This window comes from Bos mutus, chromosome 6, assembly GCF_027580195.1.
Source record: "Bos mutus isolate GX-2022 chromosome 6, NWIPB_WYAK_1.1, whole genome shotgun sequence".
Taxonomy (NCBI): Eukaryota; Metazoa; Chordata; class Mammalia; order Artiodactyla; family Bovidae; genus Bos; species Bos mutus.
Window position 1 is genome coordinate 58,465,515 of NC_091622.1, and position 21,752 is coordinate 58,487,266.

At 38.6% G+C, this 21,752-nt stretch overlaps 1 protein-coding gene across 1 annotated transcript in view; it reads right to left on the reverse strand.

Moving 5' to 3' along the window:
* Nucleotides 1-21,752, reverse strand: part of RFC1 (replication factor C subunit 1) — a 78,473-nt gene that overhangs the window by 54,747 nt on the left and 1,974 nt on the right. The window contains exons 2-4 of the mRNA XM_070372273.1: nucleotides 9,188-9,316; nucleotides 4,886-4,961; nucleotides 1,353-1,475 (exon numbers count right to left, since the gene is read on the reverse strand). Of these exons, the coding sequence (XP_070228374.1) occupies nucleotides 1,353-1,475; nucleotides 4,886-4,961; nucleotides 9,188-9,316 (328 nt within the window). The remainder of the gene's footprint in view (nucleotides 1-1,352; nucleotides 1,476-4,885; nucleotides 4,962-9,187; nucleotides 9,317-21,752) is intronic.

The following is a 21,752-nucleotide window of genomic DNA, read 5'->3' on the forward strand; positions in this document are numbered from 1 at the left end:
AATCCCATCCTATTAACCAGAAGGACTTCCCTGGTGGCTCAGTGGTAAAGAATCTGCCTGCCAATGCAGGAGACATGGGTTTGACCCCTGGGTCAGGAAGATTCCTCTGGAGAAAAGAAGGGCAATCCACTCCAGTATTCTTACCTGGGAAATCCCATGGACAGAGGAGCATGACAGGCTACAGTCCATTGGGTAGCAAAAGTCAGACACAACTGAGAGATTAAACAACAACCAGACATATTCTTTCCCTCCATCACCTGCTCATCCTTCAAGGATTAGACCAAATCTTACCCTCTCCATTAAGCTCTCTCGCTAACTAATGCATACTGCAGCCTCAGGCAATTCCTACAGTAGTTAGCAGTCTTTAGTCCTACCTTTATATCCCCAGCACCTAGTAAACAGGATGGAAAAGACAATCAATAAAAGCCTGCTGAATACAAGTTGCAACATGCTGTCCCAAAATAATTATGTGGTTTTTACCCTATCTCTTCAAACCAGGTGTATTCACTTCACTGGCAACACAAGTAGCTGAGTGCTAAAAATAATGCTGCCAGAGGTTTTCCTCAAGATGAACAAACCAATGAGGTATATCAGATGCTCTCATGGCCCCCAAGCATTTTTATTAGGAACTGATTCAATAGGCTCTGTGAATTGAAGACAGTCTCCTCTAGGAGTTAACAATGCTCAGATCAAAATGACTTTATAACAATCCATCCTAAGTTTTTTTCCCCTAAGATGACAATGTAATTCAGGGCCTCTCACTATAAAAGAATACTGCAATTATTTATATACTATGACAATTATTTATACTATGACATCTTAAGGTTAGTGTACATTTATAAATGTCTTATTTTTGGACCACTCAAAACAGATCAAATAAATATAAACACAAAAACAAGCATATTTTTAAAGCCACTATTAAATCTTTAGGGTCACCAGAGAATATAAGGAATTCAAGTCACAAGATTATAGATTAGAAGGCACAAATTTGCATAGTCATTATATACTTAAGATTGTTACAACTTAAAAAGGTAAAAAAAAAACACCAAAGTTTTTAAACAACCCAATAATAGTTTAATATATGATTCAAGACATAGTATCAACATATATGGTTTGATATTGAGCACTTTAAAAAAAGTTCCAAGAAACAACTACCCTGTTACTGGGCCTGAACTCACAGGAAATGCCAAAGATAATTACAGCTTTCCCCTGCTAAGTACAATTCTACACAGAGAAAAAGGCAACTGAAGTTCGGTTCAAAGTGAAGGAGATACATTTAGATACCAAGAGAAGCTCAAGAACACAAGACACCTTGCACTTGTCTCTAAAACAAACATATTTAGTTCCCTTACCTGTTTCTGAAATGTACGTAACAGGATCCTGCTGTTGGATTTTAGCAAGTTTAGAAGACCGTGGCAATTTTTCCGGTCGCTTTTTGGCATTTTTTACCTGTACTGTTTCCTCTGATTCTGAATCTGAATACAAGAGGAAAATAAAAACTCTGAAACGAAATAATATGAATATACTGTGCTTTTATTTTTAAGTTTTTTACTGGAATATATCACTGCTTTATAACCTTGTGTTAGTTTCTGCTAACAAGTGAATCAGCTATATTCATACATCCTCTTGGACCTCCCTCCCACCCTACCCCCATATAGTGTGCTTTTAAAGTGGGGTTTTTATTTTATTTTATTTTATTTCCCATGAAACACAGCCTGTGGGATCTTAGCTCAACCAGGGATCAAACCTGAGCCCACAGCAGTGAAAGCACCAAGTCCTAACCACTAGACTACCAGGGAATTAAAGTGATTATTATTAATCAAGTCCTTTTAATTAATCAAGATTCTTTTCCAAACAAATCTCTTTTTTAAATTCTGATAGATTATCACTACCCAGTGGTTAAGCCTTTCTATTGCTGTGGTAACAAATCAACACAAACTTACTCGCTTAAAACAACACAAATGTATTATTCCCAGTTCTGGAGGTCAGAAACCCAACTTGGGTCTCTGAATTAAAATCAAGCATTAGGACTGCTGTGATCCCTTCTGGATACTATACAGAAGAATCCATTTCCTTGCCTTTTCCAGTTTCTAGTGACTGCAAGCATTCCTCAGCTCATAGCCCCCTCCCTTCCTCCATCTTCAAAGACCCCATCATTAGGCCAAGTCCTTCTCACACTGCCATCTCTCCAGTTTTCTGACCTCCTTCCACAGTCAATTTCTAAACCTCTTCTGCCTTGCTCTTCTTTGTGACTACACTGGGCCCATCCAGATAATCTCCCTACATTAAGGTCAACTGATTATCAACCTTAATGTCACCTATAATTTTAATATCACCTCTTCTGCCATACAACTGAACATATTCACAGGTTCTAGTAATTAGGGTGTGGGCATCTTTAGGGACTGCTAAAGATGTCTGCTGCTGCTGCTAAATCGCTTCAGTCGTGTCCGACTCTGTGCAACCCCATAGACGGCAGCCCACCAGGCTCCCCCGTCCCTGGGATTCTCCAGGCAAGAACACTGGAGTGGGTTGCCATTTCCTTCTCCAATACATCAAAGTGAAAAGTGAAAGTGAAGTCGCTCAGTGGTGAAGTTGCTCAGTCGTGTCCGACTCTTAGCCACCCCATGGACTGCAGCCTACCAGGCTCCTCCGTCCATGGGATTTTCCAGGCAAGAGTACTGGAGTGGGGTGCCATTGTCTTCTCCGATTATTCTGTCTACCACAGTCTAATTACCCAGAGCACTTAAATACAAATCAAGACAAAGTATAAATACCTAGTATATGTCTGGTACAAAACAGGAGTTTCAGAAATTTCAGTGTCCTTCCTCTTCCTCTCACCATGCTTTTATAAATTCTGGCTCATACAGTTCTAAAATGTATCAATTATATTTCCACTTTCCCAAAAGATGTAAACTTTTGGGGAATAGGGATATGTACTTATTTGAAATTCTTTATTATATACAGCAGTAAAAGACTCACTATAAACATTCAACTACTTTTTTAGAAACTTTGCTATCACTGTCAAAATCCTGATAATCTATAAATGCTTCCTTAGGTTACATTCTTAATTCTAAGAATTCATACTGAATAGATCTTCTCCAAAAAAATCAAAATCTACAACTTTTACCATTATTTTAGCATACCATAAAAGGAACGCATAAAAATGTATGTTCCCTATCTTAAAAATACAATTAACCCTTGAATATGGGTTTGAATTGTACATGTCCACTTCTACACAGATTTTTTTCAAATAAATATGTTGAAAAAAATTTTGGAGATTTGCAACAATTTGAAAAAACAGACAAACCACATAGCTTAGAAATATTAAAAAAAATTTAAGAAAAAGGTATGTCATGAATGCATGAAATATATGTAGATACTCTACATAGGTATGAGGTGATCTTTCATATAAAATTAATCTGTATTAGTTTTCTGTTTTATAACATTGCTTTCAAAGAATTACACTACTATAAAGTATGCCTCTCTGTAACTGGGTAAACTGCATAACAGCCTATTTATCATAACAGGTAAGTGGATTTTGTTTCCAATACTGTATTATGAATATGACCATGTTACAGTCATACTGTATGCCAAAATTTTGTTAACAGATTCATTAGTGCATAGGCTAGGCTATCATGAAGCAATCCTATCAATTACACCAGGCTACCATAAAACAATCATACTGCTACTTCTTCATTATTAAAGCATGAATTGTTATACCTGTAAATATGAATTTCCTTTTCACATTATCTTTTCATTTCTGATGTCAAAAGTTAGTAATACGTACAACATCTACATCTGTATTATAATACAGTGTAGTAATACATATAACATCTAGAGTATTTTATTTTGTATTATATTAGATAAGACTGATGTAGGTACTGAGATTCATCTTGTAAACAGATGACATAAACTTATAGTATCAATAAATACAGTATAGTACTATAAATGTATTTTTCTTAAGATTCCCTTAATAACATTTTCTTTTCTCTAGCTTACTTTATCGGAGAAGGCAATGGCATCCCACTCCAGTACTCTTGCCTGGAAAATCCCATGGACGGAGGAGCCTGGTGGGCTGCAGTCCATGGAGTCGCTAAGAGTCAGACACGACTGAGAAACTTCACTTTCACTTTTCACTTTCCTGCACCGGAGAAGGAAATGGCAACCCACTCCAGTGTTCTTGCCTTGAGAATCCCAAGGACGGGGGAGCCTGGTGGGATGTCGTCTATGGGTCACACAAGGTCGGACACAACTGAAGTGACTTAGCAGCAGCTTACTTTATTGCAAGAATACAGTATAAAATACATATAACATACAAAATATGTGTTAACTGACAGTTTATGGTATTGGCAAGGTTTCTAATCAACAGTAGGCTATTAGTATTTAAATTTTGGGGGAATCAAAAGTTGTATGTAGATTTTCAATTGCAAGGGGTGTCAGAACCCCAACCCTCATATTTTTTAAGTCAATCTTATAGTCAAAGTTTTTAAAGTGTGTTTGTTTCTTTTTAACTGCAACAAAAAAGGACCAAATCAAAAGGATAAAAATGAAGTTTTAGATCTTCGTTTGTAAAGCAACATTTTATGGCACTCTTTTTCAAATTCAGTTTCCAAGAACCTCAGCTGAAAGAGAAGTTAATACAAATACTTTAGCATATTCAAAGTAAGTTTCAGACACGCCATATATACCACCTCTCTACAGAACAAAACTTTATTAACATATTTCAGCTCTGATAAATTCTCTAGTAATAATAAAAGTTGTTTTCAACTTTACTTGAACACAGAGCCTCTTCTCACAGCACCTATTAACATTATGCAGAACATCAGCTCTAACAGATACAAAATGAAAATTTTTAAACTTGAAAACTCCTGAAAAGAAATATTACCCGAATCATAGATGATCCTCTTTTTCTTGTTTGACTGCTTCGGCTTGAATTCATCTTCTTTACAAGAACTATTTACCTATAAACATCACAGTATAGTTAGAATACAAGGAAGCCTATATAACTTACCTATTTTTTCCTTGTTAGATTTGAGCTCAATAGTTCACAACCAGAGAAACCCTGCCCCTACAGGAAACATTTTCACTTGTCATACTGGGGTCGGGGTGTTACAGGTATATAACGGGTAGATAAGGGATGCTATTAAACATTCTACAATGCACAGGACAGTCCTTCACAGTAATGAATTATCTCACCCCAAATGTCAGTAATCCCCTAATTAGGCTAAAGAATGGAGAAGGCAATGGCACCCCACTCCAGTAGTCTTGACTGGAAAATCCCATGGACTGAGGAGCCTGGTAGGCTGCCATCTGTGGGGTCATGCGGATTCAGACACGACTGAGTGACTTCACTTTCACTTTTCACTTTCATGCATTGGAGAAAGTGAAAATGAAGTTGCTCAGTCGTGTCCAACTCTTTGCGACCCCATGGACTATAGCCTACCAAACTCCTCAGTCCACGGAAATTTTCCAGGCAAGAGTACTGGAGTGGGTTGCTATTTCCTTCTCCAGGAGATCTTCCCGACCCAGGGATTGAACCTAGGTCTCCTGCACTGAGGAAGACACTTTACTGTCTGAGCCACAAGGGAAGCAAGGAAATGGCAACCCACTCCAGTGTTCTTGCCTGGAGAATCCTGAGGATGGGGAGCCTGGTGGGCTGCCGTCTGTGGGGTCGCACAGAGTCGGACACGACTGAAGCGACTTAGCAGCAGCAGTAGCAGAGGCTAAAGAATAAGCCAGTGTGTGTGTGCATGCTAAGTCATTTCAGTCATGTCCGACTCTTTGCGACCTTATGGACTGTAGCCCGCCAGACTCCTCTGTCCATGTGGATTTTCCAAATAAGAATACTGGAGTGGGTTGCCATTTCCTTCTCCAGGGTATTTTTCCAACCCAGAGATCGAACCCGCATCTCTCAGGTCTCCTGCACTGGCACACAGGTTCTTTACCACTAGAGTGCCACCTGAGAAACCCTGCAGACTAGGCCAGACCCATCACCAAAAAGATAAAGAGATCACAAACGCTGGTGTGGATGTGGATAAAAGGGAACCCTTGTGCAATGTTGGTGGAACTGTAAATTGGAGCAGCCACTATGAAAAACAGTATGGAGGTTTTTCAAAAAACTAAAAATATTCCAATCCCAAAGAAAGGCAATGCAAAGAATGCTCAAACTACCGCACAGTTGCACTCATCTCATATGCTAGTAAAGTAATGCTCAAAATTCTCCAAGCCAGGCTTCAGCAATATGTGAACCGTGAACTTCCTGATGTTCAAGCTGGTTTTAGAAAAGGCAGAGGAACCAGAGATCAAATTGCCAACATCCGGTGGATCATGGGAAAAGCAAGAGAGTTCCAGAAAAACATCTATTTCTGCTTGATTGACTATGCCAAAGCCTTTGACTGTGTGGATCACAATAAACTGTGGACAATTCTGAAAGAGATGGGAATACCAGACCGCCTGACCTGCCTCTTGAGAAATTTGTATGCAGGTCAGGAAGCAACAGTTAGAACTGGACATGGAACAACAGACTGGTTCCAAATAGGAAAAGGAGTCCGTCAAGGCTGTATATTGTCACCCTGCTTATTTAACTTCTATGCAGAGTACATCATGAGAAACGCTGGACTGGAAGAAGCACAAGCTGGAATCAAGATTGCTGGGAGAAATGTCAATAACCTCAGATATGCAGATGACACCACCCTTATGGCAGAAAGTGAAGACGAACTAAAAAACCTCTTGATGAAAGTGAAAGTGGAGAGTGAAAAAGTTGGCTTAAAGCTCAACATTCAGAAAACAAAGATCATGGCAAACAGATGAGGAAACAGTGGAAACAGTGGCAGACTTTATTTTTTTGGGCTCCAAAATCACCACAGATGGTGACTGCAGCCATGAAATTAAAAGACACTTACTCCTTGGAAGGAAAGTTATGACCAACCTAGACAGCATATTCAAAAGCAGAGACATTACTTCGTCAACAAAGGTCTGTCTAGTCAAGGCTATGGTTTTTCCAGTGGTCATGTATGGATTTTAGCGTTGGACTATAAAGATGAGCACTGAAGAATTGATGCTTTTGAACTGTGGTGTTGGAGAAGACTCTTGAGAGTCCTTTGGACTGCAAGGAGATCCAACCAGTCCATCCTAAAGGAGATCAGTCCTGGGTGTTCATTGGAAGGACTGATGTTGAAGCTGCAACTCCAATACTTTGGCCACCTGATGTAAAGAACTAACTCATCTGAAAAGACCCTGATGCTGGGAAAGATTGAAGGTGGGAGGAGAATGGGATGACAGAGGATGAGATGGTTAGATGGCATCACTGACTCAATGGGCATGAGTTTGAGCAAACTCTGGGAGTTAAGGACAGGGAAGCCTGGCGTGCTACAGTCCATGGGATCGCAGAGTAAGACACGACTGAGGGACTAAACAACCACAAGCCTCAATTATCTGTAGTGCAATTCCAAAATTCTAATATAGATACATATGTGTGTGGGGGGGCATATGCGTGTATGCATGTGTGTGTATATATATAAGGACTCTTCTAAGAAGAGGAGAGAATAAAGCAGAAATATATTTGAAGAAACAATGGTAAAAAATTACCAAATTCAAAAAAAGATATAAATTTACAGACTCAGAAGCTCAGAAACCCTAAACAGTATAAAAAAAAACTACACCCAAGTACACCACGGGCAAGGCTGAAACTCAAAGATAAAGTCTTTTAAAGAAGCATGAGAAAATAATACAATACATACAAGAGAAAACAATATAAATGACTGCTAACATCTCACCAAAAAAAAATGGAGACCAAAAACAAGGAATGGAACACCTTTACAGTGCTGAAACAAAAACTATCAATCCAAAACTCTATATCCAGCAAAAATATCAAGAACGGAGACAAAATAAAGACATTTTTAGATAAACAAAAACTTACAGAATTTGCTGCCAAGCCTATTCTACAAGAAATGCTTAAGAAAATTCTTCAGATTTACAGAAAATGGTATAAGGGACTTCCCTGGTTGTCCAGTGGCTAAGACTCCATACTCCCAATGCAGGGGGTCTGGGTTCAATCCTTGCTCAGAGAACTAGATTTTACATGCAATAACTAAAAATTTGCATGCCACAGCTAAAGATCCTGCATGCTGCCGACAAAGATCGAAAGGATCCTGTGTGCTGCAACTAAGACTGGGTGCATTTAAACAATTAAATAAATAAAAATATTAATTAAAGAAAATTATAGTAGATGGAAATTCAGATCTTTGATAAGAAATGAAAACACCAGAAGTGGCCAATATATGGTTAAATACAAAAGATCAATCTTCCTTTTTTTTTTTTTTGACAGCAAAAGACTGAGATTTTTATTTTAGTCTCACCTAGGAAATTTAAAAAGTTAATTTATGTGTTTAAATTATAATTTATTGGTATTTTAACGACAGTTTAATTACATGCGTTTGTAATTTTACTCATATGTTTTTAAAATATTGTTTAATTATTTTTATCTTATTTACAAAGTAAGTTTTTATTGAGATATAATTGACATGAAGCATTATATTAGTTTCAGGTATACAACATGATGATTCAACATCTATATATATTGTAAAATGATCATAAGTCTAGTTAACATCCATCACCGTATGTAGTCACAAACCAATTTTCCTCTGTTTATTCCTTTAAAATAATGTTGGTTTAGAGCAATAATTATTATATTGAATGTGGAGTATTAACATATATAGATATAATTCATATGCCAATTATGGCATAAAGGATGGGGTGGTAGTAAACCGACCTGTCGAGTTGCAAAATTCTCACATTTTACACAAAGAGGAACAATATTAACTCAAATACACTACTGACGCCACTGCCTGCTTATCATAGTGATATTATATCTTAAATTCTATGAAGCCCAAGGAGGACAGGAAAAAGAATAAAGCTTTCCTCCAAAGCCTTCCTTCACGAGAAGCCCAATACTGGAGCTTATGTCTTTATGAGCAAACTTTGGTTAAGTTTTCGCTAAATCAGTTAACGAAAACACCAAACTATAGATGCAGTAAGATATATTAACTAGAAATAAGTAAGACCTTATTACTTTTCTTCTTTTTCTGCTAAATGAGTTGAAATTTATATTTACTTAAGGCTCTCAATATATCACATCTCAGAACTGAGTTTATTTTATACAATTCAACACTGCATCTGGAAAACTGACCTTGATTTCCTTTATTCCTTTCTTTGCTTTTAAACTTTCTTCAGCAGACTTTGTTTTCTCATTCTTCTTTACTGTTTCACTTACAAGTTTCTTTCCACTTGGTATAACCCCAAAGAATTTTCGAATATCCTAGAAGCAAAAAAGGAGATTCATAAACAAACATTAACTGCACAAAATTCTAATCTCAATTGTAAAAAGGAACAACTCTACATACACACTGGTGTACTCTCAATCATGTTTTCATAATGATATAGCTCCAAGTGTGCAGCAGCATCCTTTTTATATGCAAAAATTAACTGATAAAATTACCTGAGTTAAAAATAATGAGTCTAGGGAATTCCTTGGTGGTCCAGTGGTAAGAACTCCGAGCTTTTACTGCTAAGGCCCCGGGTTAGATCCCTGGTTGGAGAACTAAGATCCTACAAGCTGAGCAGCACAGGCAAAAAGATTCAAAAATAATAACAATAATGTGCCTAATGAAAAGTAATTTTAATTCTCAGAATCTGGCCAACAACAGGGCAAAAATTAACAAAGGAAATTTTTGCTAAAAACAGCACCGTTAAAGGAGGCAAGTAACAAGCATTTATTGATTATGCCTGCACATATCCCATCATCATAGACACACTAGGGGAAAAGACAAAGAGTTGAAGAACATAATCCTTGCCTATGGAAGTTATACTCCAGTTTGAGAGAAGAATAACTCTTACAACACTGAACATTTAAGGCCTTAATAACTAAGAACTTTGAAATTATTTCCCGTTACATGATTTTTCCAAATTCCAAAGGAAAATTTTTGATTACACTTGCTTCAATTACTGTCAAATTAATCATATATTTACAATGTAATTTATCATACATTTGTAATAATCATACTTTTACAATGTAATTTATAATTAATATCATTCATCTTTCTTATGATATATATTCTTCCTACACTTTTAGATTTTCAGTGCAATTCAGTTTCTCAGTCGTGTCTGACTCTTTGCGACCCCATGGACTACAGCACACCAGGCCTCCCCGTCCATCACCAACTCCCGGAGTTTACTTAATGTCCATTGAGTCGATGATGCCATCCAACCATCTCATCCTCTGTCGTCCCCTTCTCCTCCTGCCTTCAATCTTTCCCAGCATCAGGGTCTTTTCAAATGAATCCCAGCATCAGGTGGCCAAAGTATTGGAGTTTCAGCTTCAACATCAGTCCTTTCCATGAATATTCAGGATTGATGTTCTTTAGGATGGACTTTTAGATTTAAGCTCTGAATAAACTGTGGTGTAGAGAAAAGGTAATAGCCCTTAGAGTAAGGAATCCCTGGTATGAATCTCTGCTCTAGCACTTTCCATTGGACCAAGGGATGACCCTGACTTTTAATCTGTTTTCTCATCAGTAAAGTGAGATGAATACTCCTTACACTTCATGAGGATTAATTATGCATCTGTCACAATTCTGACTCAGTAAAAAGCTTCCCTTCTCCCTCATTTATGTACTATTATCCCTCCATATCCACCTACAGTTCTCCACCTACAGTTCTCTACTCACAGGAAAGGAAGGGAATAAGGAACACAGAATATGAGAATTTAGGATCTGAATTCCAAAGAACTGGGTTCAAGAGGCAGTTGAACTATTTTCCCTATTCCTATCCTCAATGTTTATAATCCTGAGTCTTCAATTTTTTTTGCCAGTTCCAAGCTCTCTCTCTTTACTGTAGTGAGGAAAATACCTGTTAAAAGTACTTTGTCAAGTGTAAGAAAGGTAACAATGTTTTTCCTCGATCCTGGCGGTAATTGTCACACTCTCAAAATGTCAAAAATCCCAAATAAGTGTGTTCTGCAAACACAGAAACACATAGCTTTGTGGTTAAGTCAATAAAGAAAACAGATAAACGAGATACACAGACATGTTAAATTTTTTCGAAAGGTTACAGACTTCCCTGGTTTTATACCCTCTTCTGTAAATTTCCTAATATTAAAAAGTCACAAATCCATCCTAATAAAATCTAAGATATATTGTTCGCAAAATGGTATCTTAGCTATGAAACTGAGACATTTGTGTCAGTTGCTAAGAAAAAATAGATAATAAAGAAAGCCAGAAAGCCACAGTCTTCCGTATAATTTGCAAAGAATTGAATTTGAGGCTGACAACTACTTACTTTATTGCCTCTGGAGGAAATGAGAGTTTCACATTGGAGTTTCACTTTTGAAATTACCAAGTGAGTCTTCAAATAGTGTGATTTTTCAAATACACACACACAGCACGCATGCACCACAGTTCAAAACTGAACATTAATAAACAGCTTAAAGTCGGTGGTGGTTTTCCATCTGTGATGGAACCACAAATACTTAAAACCACAAAGAGAAAACAAAACATAATTCAGGAAATGGAACTACTGGTAACATTGAGCTCTCTGACTTTTGTCTGTACCACACTGCCAATCCTAAGCATTTTTGTAACCTTTTCTTCCTAAGTAATTCTTCCTATTCACAACCCCTTTCCTCTCCCTGTACTCTACCCTACTTTCCCACTCCCCATGCCCTTACACTGACGGCAGCAGAACACTTAAATTACAGCATCCTGATCTTAACTCAATATCTACTAAAAATCTAAACCTTTGAAAAAGAATTTTCACTGGAATGAAAGTCATTCTACTCACACTTTTTTAGGAGTTACCTCCAAAGTGAGCAGCCATCTGGTGTATAAACATCTAAGAGAAAAAGGTCACCAATTTGACTTTAATTTATATCATGACTTTACCTTACTCTTTATTAACAGTCCCTACCTGGTATTCCAGGTCTTTAAAGATTTCATCAAATAAAGAACAAGACTAGTGACTAATCAAATTCCCAAATAATGGATCTAAACATCACTCTTACCTGCACAGAATAATTTTTGCTCAGCATATGAGTAGAAAAAGGAACACGTTTTTAAATTTATTTTTATAATCTTAGCAAAGGGAAGTCCTTCCAAGCAGAACATCAAGACTAGAAACTACCCATTAAGAAAGAAAAATTTGACTACATAAAAATAAAAGATATCATAAACAAAGTTAAAAAATAACTAACATGAAAATATCTACCACACATTATATATGAGGGCTCCTACAAATCAATAAAAGATAATCCAGTAGAAAAAATGGATAAAAGTTACCAGCAGACAAATTATAAAAGAAATGCAAATAACCAAACAATAAAAGATGCTCAACCTGACAAATAATAAATTGGAACTTGATTACTGTTCTCTAAGTGTTAAAAGATTCATCACGTTCAGGTATGTCAAAGGTGTGGGGAAACAGATTCTCACACACTACACTGCTAATAAAAGTAAAAATTGGTATAACCTTTCCAAGACAATCCAACACTTATCAAAATTTTAAATGTGCATACCCTTTGTCCCAGGATTTCACTTCTAAAAGAAATGGTAAAAGAAACAGTTTTATTTGGGGAAACCAAAAGAGTAGTAATTAACTCTTACTTTCTTTTTAAATAGTTATTAATTGAACATGACAGTTTAAATAAAGCAAAAGATTTAGGCAAAAATCACATAAACATTAAAACAAATTTTAGCACAGACAGCTAACAGCAACAAGTTTTTCACACTTCTACTTATAGCTACTGGACACAGATTTATCTCTTTTGACAATTCTATGAGGTATAAAGGCAAATAGAATGAATTATCTCCATTTTATAGATAAGTAAGTAGAATTAAGTCTGACAAACATAAGCTTTTAGTCAGTTTTGCCACTTACTACTAGACCCTTGGGCTTCCCTGATAGCTCAGTTGGTAAAGAATCTGCCTGTAATGCAAGAGACCCAAGTTCGATTCCTGGGTGGAGAAGATCCACTGGAGAAGGGATAGGCTACCCACTCCAGTATTCTTGGGCATCCCTTGTGGCTCAGCTGGTAAAGAATCTGCCCACAATGCGGGAGACCTGGGTTCGATCCCTGGGTTGGGAAGATCCTTTGGAGAAGGGAAAGGTTACCCACTCCCAGTATTCTGGCCTGGAGAATTCCACGGACTGTATAGTCCACAGGGTGGCACGACTGAGCGACTTTCACTTTTACTGGACACGTGGGGGCTTCCCAGGTGGTGCTAGTGGTAAAGAACCTGCCTGCCAATGCAGGAGATGGAAGAGAATGGGTTCGATCCTGGGTCAGAAGATCCCTTGGAGGAAGGCATGGCAACCCACTCCAGTATTCTTGCCTGCAGGGTCCCATGGACAGAGGAGCCTGGTGGGCTACCATCCATAGCGTTACAAAGAGTCAGACACAACTGAGGCAACTTAGCACACATGCACCAGGCACTTGGGATGAATTACTTAACTTTTCTGGCCCTATTTCCTCATAATGCCACTTGCCTCACAAGATTCTGGTGGGGATCAGAGATGGCACACCCAGATTGCAGCCTGGTCCTCTGACTCCAAATTCCTTTCATAGTTCTCTACTTGACCACGACTGCCCCCTCATCGTTTTACCATAATTCTAAGTGAAAGTCACTCAGTCATGTCCAACTCTTTGTGACAACAGTCCATGGAATTCTCCAGGCCAGAATACTGGAGTGGGTAGCCTTTCCCTTCTCCAGGGGATCTTCCCAACCCAGGGATCGAACCCAGATCTCCCGTATTGCAGGCGATTCTTTACCAGCTGAGTCACAAGGGAAGCGCAAGAATACTGGAATGGGTAGCCTATTCCTTCTCCAGCAGATCTTCCCAACCCAGGAATCGAACTGGAGTCTCCTGCATTGCAAGCGGATTCTTTACCAACTGAGCTATCAGGGAAGCCCTGATAGATCCTGACACCCCATCACTGGCAATATGGCCTTTCCCTTATTATTCCTGATACATTTGATCCTTATGTGATTACAGACAGGCACCATGCCAGGGACTTAGGACACAAACAGGAAAAAGACCTCATAAAGTTACCTGGGAGACAAATTAGTATATGAAGAATTAAATACAAAAGAGTGCTAAGACAGAGCTAATCACAAAACTGTAAAAGCACCAGGAGCACCTAATACAGACAGCCTCAAGGACAGAAGACAGACCTGAAATGGGTTGGAAAATGATTAGTAGGAGGTACTTTGGATACTCATAGAATCTGAGTTTGAACACATTGCTATAAATTCCATACAGGAGGCTTGTCTATCTTACTCACCTCTGTATCTCAAGTACAGGGCCAGCAGCTCAGATAAGCAGATGCTTAAGTAATAATGGTGAAACACATGAGTGGTTATTTCTAAGTCACTGACCTTCACACCTGGGCTCAGAAAGAATGGTTCTTAACTGTAAAATGAAATTGATGGTAGATTTGTTTTTAAAGATTGCTTATTAAAATAAACTTTGAGATTAATTTGTGGGGATGACTTTATTTACTGCTCTTTGTTTTAAGGAATTTTAAGCAGGTATTAAATTAACATTATTGTGTACTATTTCCCAGGAAAATTATTCAAATTGACTCTTCTATCATATGGTACTCTTGTCATATTAGAGTATTGTGGCTACAAAAAACAAAATACTTTCACTTTTAGTATAATACTCTTCTTCACAGCTTTTCTCTAAAGCCTATTAATGGCTCTCCATGAACTTTAAGTTAAAAACTTCTGATTCACATACTCACACTGCATAAGCTAACTTACATCCATTTCAAAATCAGGTACCCCTTAAAAACACACTGCTGCTGCTATTTAGTCGCTCAGTCGTGACCAACTCTTGGAGGCCTCATGGACTAAAGCCCACCAGGCTCCTCTGTCCATGGAACTTTCCAGGCAAGAATACTGGAGTGCGTTGTCATTTTCTTCTCCAGGGGATCTTCCTGACTCAGGGATCGAACCCACGTCTCCTGCTTAGCAGGTGGATTCTTTAACACCGAGCCACCTGAGCCTCCTAAATCTTGTGTCTACTCCAGACCTCTGAGCTCCATATTCACATAGCCAAACAGTCTGTCATCTTCACCTCTATCCAAATGCCCCAAGTGCCTCCAACTCATAACATCCAAAACCAAGCTCAGATTTTGGGGGCACTTGTTTCTCTCTATTTCCCACCTCAATGCACAGCACCAGCATTCACTCAAAACAGAAAAATGGGCACTGTTTCTCCTCCTCATTCTGACCCTCCACCTCACTATCCTATCTAAGAAGCTCCTGAATACTGCTGTCCTCTTTCTTCTATTTCTATTGCCAATGCCCTGATTTAGGGCTTCATTTACTTTATAAAAAAAATATTTATTTATCTACTTGGCTGTGTTGGGTCTTAACTGGGGCACACAGGATCTCTGTTGCTGCATGTGGGATCTTCCACCATGGGCTCTTCTTTGCAGCATGCAGGCCCTCAAGTTGTGGCTTGTGGGCTCCAGAGAGTGTGGGCTCAGCAGCTGCAGCACCAGGGCTTAGCTGCAACATGCAGGATCCTAGTTCCAGGACCAGCAGTTGAACCTGCGTCCCCTGCATTGGAAGGCAGGTTCTGAGCCACTGGACTGCCAAGGAAGTCCCTATTTACTTTTTTAACAAACCCTTAAATAGGACTTACTCTGTGCCAGACGATGATTTAAACATTAAAAAAAAATAATTTAATCCACATAACAAAGTCTATGACATTCTTTAACTTTAACTCATAGATGAAAAAACTGAAAACGTCAACAAGACATTTTCTAGTAAATGCTTTGAAATACAAGACGTTCTTGAAGTGAACTGAAAGTTGTTCAGTCATGTCTGACTCTTTGTGACCCCATGGACTATACAGCCCATGGAATTCTCCAGGCCAGAATACTGGAGTGGGTAGCCTTTCCCTTCTCCAGGGGATCTTCCCAATTCAGGGATGGAACCCAGGTCTCCCACATTGCAGGCAGATTCTTTACCAGCTGAGTCACATAAATGTAAGCAAAAGGGAAAGATCTGTTGCACTCTCCTACCCTAAGGTGTAACTAACAATTCTACAACACTATTAAAGAAAAGCATTGCCTATCAGGCAGCCCAAATGCAATTTAATATACATATACATTGGAAAGAAAGTTATGACCAACCTAGACAGCATATTAAAAAGCACAGACATTACTTTGTCAACAAAGGTCCGTCTAGTCAAGGCTATGGTTTTTCCAGTGGTCATGTATGGATGTGAGAGTTGGACTATAAAGAAAGCTGAGTGCTGCAGAATTGACGCTTTTGAACTGTGGTGTTGGAGAAGACTCTTGAGAGTCCCTTGGACTGCAAGGAGATCCAACCAGTCCAACCTGAAGGAATTCAGTTCTGGGTATTCATTGGAAGGACTGATGTTGAAGCTGAAACTCCAACACATTGGCCACCTGATGTGAAGAGCTGACTCACTGGAAAAGACCCTGATGCTAGGAAAGTTTGAGGGCAGGAGGAGAAGGGGAGGACAGAGGATAAGATGGTTGGATGGCATCACTGACTCAATGGACATGGATTTGGGTGGACTCTGGGAGTTGGTGATAGAGAGGGAGGCCTGGCGTGCTGCGGTTCATGGGGTCTCAAAGAATTGGACAGGACTGAGCGACTGAGGTTCATGACATTGTACAGGAGACAGGGATCAAGACCATCCCCATAGAAAAGAAATGCAGAAAAGCAAAATGGCTGTCTGGGGAGGCCTTACAAATAGCTGTGAAAAGAAGAGAAGCGAAAAGCAAAGGAGAAAAGAAAAGATATAAACATCTGAATGCAGAGTTCCAAAGAATAGCAAGAAGAGATAAGAAAGCCTTCTTCAGCGATCAATGCAAAGAAATAGAGGAAAACAACAGAATGGGAAAGACTAGACATCTCTTCAAGAAAATCAGAGACGCCAAAGGAACATTTCATGCAAAGATGGGCTCGATAAAGGACAGAAATGGTATGGACCTAACAGAAGCAGAAGATATTAAGAAGAGATGGCAAGAATACATAGAAGAACTGTACAAAAAAGATCTTCACGACCCAGATAATCACAATGGTGTGATCAAGTGGGCCTTAGAAAGCATCACTACGAACAAAGCTAGTGGAGGTGATGAAATTACAGTTGAGCTATTCCAAATCCTGAAAGATGATGCTGTGAAAGTGCTGCACTCAATATGCCAGCAAATTTGGAAAACTCAGCAGTGGCCACAGGACTGGAAAGGGCAGTTTTCATTCCAATACCAAAGAAAGCCAATGCAAAGAATGCTCAAACTGCTGCATAATTGCACTCATCTCACATGCTAGTAAAGTAATGCTCAAAATTCTCCAAGCCAGGCTTCAGCAATATGTGAACCGTGAACTTCCTGATGTTAAAGCTGGTTTTAGAAAAGGCAGAGGAACCAGAGATCAAATTGCCAACATCCGGTGGATCATGGGAAAAGCAAGAGAGTTCCAGAAAAACATCTATTTCTGCTTGATTGACTATGCCAAAGCCTTTGACTGTGTGGATCACAATAAACTGTGGACAATTCTGAAAGAGATGGGAATACCAGACCGCCTGACCTGCCTCTTGAGAGGTCTGTATGCAGATCAGGAAGCAACAGTTAGAACTGGACATGGAACAACCAACTGGTTCCAAATAGGAAAAGGAGTCCGTCAAGGCTGTATATTATCACCCTGCTTATTTAACTTCTATGCAGAGTACATCATGAGAAACGCTGGGCTGGAAGAAGCACAAGCTGGAATCAAGATTGCCGGGAGAAATATCAATAACCTCAGATATGCAGATGACACCACCCTTATGGCAGAAAGTGAAGACGAACTCAAAAGTCTCTTGATGAAAGTGAAAGTGGAGAGTGAAAAAGTGGGCTTAAAGCTCAACATTCAGAAAACGAAGATCATGGCATCCGGTCCCATCACTTCATGGGAAATAGATGGGGGAAACAGTGGAAACAGTGGCAGACTTTATTTTGGGGGCTCCAAAATCACTGCAGATGGTGACTGCAGCCATGAAATTAAAAGACGCTTACTCCTTGGAAGGAAAGTTATGACCAATCTAGATAGCATATTCAAAAGCAGAGACATTACTTTGCCAACAAAGGTTTGTCTAGTCAAGGTTATGGTTTTTCCTGTGGTCATGTATGGATGTGAGAGTTGGACTGTGAAGAAGGCTGAGCGCCGAAGAATTGATGCTTTGGAACTGTGGTGTTGGAGAAGACTCTTGAGAGTCCCTTGGACTGCAAGGAGACCCAACCAGTCCTTCTGAAGGAGATCAGCCCTGGGATTTCTTTGGAAGGAATGATGCTAAAGCTGAAACTCCAGTACTTTGGCCACCACATGCGAAGAGTTGACTCATTGGAAAAGACTCTGATGCTGGGAGGGATTGGGAGCAGGAGAAGGGGACGACAGAAGATAAGATGGCTGGATGGGGTCGCAAAGAGTCAGACACGACTGAGCGACTGATCTGATCTGATCTGAGCGACTGAACTGAACTGACATTAAGTCCAGACAAAGTACCAGATCTCACCAATACTCAAAAAAAAAATTATTAATTTTTTAGAAGTTTCCAAATCTGCTAATTACAAATCTATTAGTAGAGTTAGAGATGAAAAAAAAAAAAAAATCTTTGCAATAAATACTCCTAAACCTGCACAAAGGAAGCTACCATAATGACCTTTTAACTTTAAAAGATCAAAGCACAAAAGCTAATACATATTTACCTTGAAGTATAACCAAACAGCTAGTAACTTTTCCACTGCACATGGGCTCAACCAGCAACAAGTTATATCTGTCAACCAAAAATGCAAAGAGAAACCATATCATGTACTCTGTTCACTGACTTTGAAGAGTACAGGATTTTATGCAAAATAAGCACTGCAGTGCTCTGTGGGGTTGGCTTTACTTCTCTATTTTGAAAGTAAAGAAATACAAATATTTTTGATTAATATGTTTAATTCATCCACCAAATCCACAAGCAGAAATTGATTATCACCAACACACATCACAAAATCTATCCAAATGCAAAACTCTATTATCCTGAAAAAGAGTTAAATGCAAAATGATATATCTGACTAAAACTGTATATTAACAGCAGCACAGAATAGACAAATGAAATTAAACAATTTTAAATTATATTAAAACCTTATACTTTAAAAACGACAGGTAAGCTGTTGGAATGTAATTCCCTAAGTTCAGGAGAGAGATCCATTCTCACCACTCTTATTCAACACTCTGGTTAAAAAAAAAAAAAAAAAAAAACCCATTAGGCAAAAATAAATTATAAAAGGCATACCAGATTGGGCAGAAAGAAGCAAAATTATTTTTATTTGCAGCTGAAATGATCTTAAATAAAGAAAAGCCTAAGGAATTTACTAAAATAACTGTTAGAACTAATTTAAATGAGTTCTACAAGGTTGCAGGATACAAGTTCAATATACTAAAACCAACTGTATTTCTATACTTTTCACAAGAACAAACCAGAAATGAAATTAACAATTCCATCTATAGCATCATCAATAAGAACAAAATAGCATCATCAATAAGAACAAAACACTTACAAATAAATTTGACAGAAGTGTTAAATCCATACTCTGAAAACTATAAAATATTGTATAAAGCAATTAAAGAAGACACAAACAAATGGAAAGATAGCCCATATTCATGGATCAGAAGACATTATGTTGTTAGGATGGCAATACTTTCCAAATTGATGTACAGATTCAATACAATCCCTAACAAAATCCTAGCTGGCTTCTTTGCTGATTCTAAAATTTATATTTTAGAAATTCAAGGGATCCAGAACAGGCAAAACAATCCTGAAAAAGGTCTAATTTGAAGGACTTACACCTCCCAATTTAAAAATGCGCCACAAGGCTACAGTAATAAAGCCAGTGCATTACTGGCTTTAGGGAAAACACATAGATCAATGGAATAGAATTCAGTGTCCAGAAAGAAACCTTCACACTTATGGTAAACTGATTTTTGACAAGGGAGCCAAGACAATTCAATGAGAAAAGAATACTTTGCAAGTGGTGCAGAAACAACTGGAGACCCACATGCAAAAAAAAAAAAAAACTTGGACCCCCTCCCCCCACTTCACACCATATACAAAAATTAACTCAAAATGGATCAAAGTCCTAAATGTTAAGAGCTAAAACTATAACCTTGTCAGAAGACAATAGAAGCATAAATCTGCATGACCCTGGATTAGGTAATGGGTTTCTTAGATATGACACGGAAAGCTCTGAGGAAATGATGACTGACACCTGAATGAGTGAGAAAAAGGCAGAGTATTCCAAGAGGAGGAAGAGTATCCCAAGGAGAGGAAATAAAAATAAAAGCTGAGACAGAACCAGCTTAACACACTCAAAGAACAGATAGATGAGCCTGGAAAGGAAAGAAGAGTCTTATACGTCAAGTACTAGTACAAATGGCAAAAGTTACATTATTAATACAAAAGGGTGACAACTGCTCCAGGGACGCATTCATGCAGTAAACTTCAATGTGAAAGGTCTCCCCTAGAATATGGCAAAGCAGCAGCTTAGATGTGCTCTCACCTCTCTCATCCCTCAAGTCTCATGCCTGTCTAATTCAAACTTCTCCATATTTTCAATAAATAACTATGACAGTCAATGAATTAAATATGTTGACTTTTTTAAATGGCATCTCTCAAGTTTTATTAATGTTTTAAGCAAATAATTAAATCTTCATAGCAATCCAAATCATTTACATGGCTACTTTTTATTCTATTTATTTTCATTTCAATTCCTTTAATAGACATTATATTCACATGGTTCAAAAATTCAAAAGGGTAAAATGTCTCCCTCCTACCCTGCCTCTCAGACACACATTTCCCATCTTTGGAAGCAACAGATGTTATCAGTGCCTTGTGTATCCTTCCCATCTTCAAGCAAATATGTATATATTTTCTCTCCTTTTCTACAATAAACTGGCAGCATATTTTACATACTGTCTTGTATCTTCTTTTTTCACTGAGTTATTCTGGCAACTGTTCTGTATCAGGGCACAAAGTTTTCTCTTTTTGATGGTTGCACAGTATTCCATTTTGTAGATACACAGTATTTTACACCTTTGATAACTTTTAATTGGAAAAGATTTGAGAAAAAGATGCAGCTCCCAGGGCAAGAGTTGTTAACCTTACATCTATCGAAGGGCCTCAGAAGATATGTGAATCCCCTTAAGTGGTGTGTATATGTCCTTACGTATTTCTGTGGGCAGCAAACTTGCATGCCATTCACCACATTATCAAAGGGAGAGCTGTGATCCAAACAAAGTTACAAACTACTGTACAATATAACTTGTGTGCTGCTGCTGCTGCTGCTAAGTCACTTCAGTCATGTCCGACTCTGTGCAACCCCACAGACAGCAGCCCACCAGGCTCCCCAGTCCCTGGGATTCTCCAGGCAAGAACGCTGGAGTGGGTTGCCATTTCCTTCTCCAATGCATGAAAGTGAGAAGTGAAAGGGAAGTCGCTCAGTCGTGTCCGACTCTTCCCGACCCCATGGACTGCAGCCCACCAGGCTCCTCCATCCATGGGATTTTCCACACAAGAGTGCTGGAGTGGTGTTTCATTGCCTTCTCCAGGTGTCTAATAAACATAGATTGAACAGAATTTTGGTCGAGGATCTGCTCATTTTTGTACTAAAGAGAGAACTAAACACCAATAAAATCCAA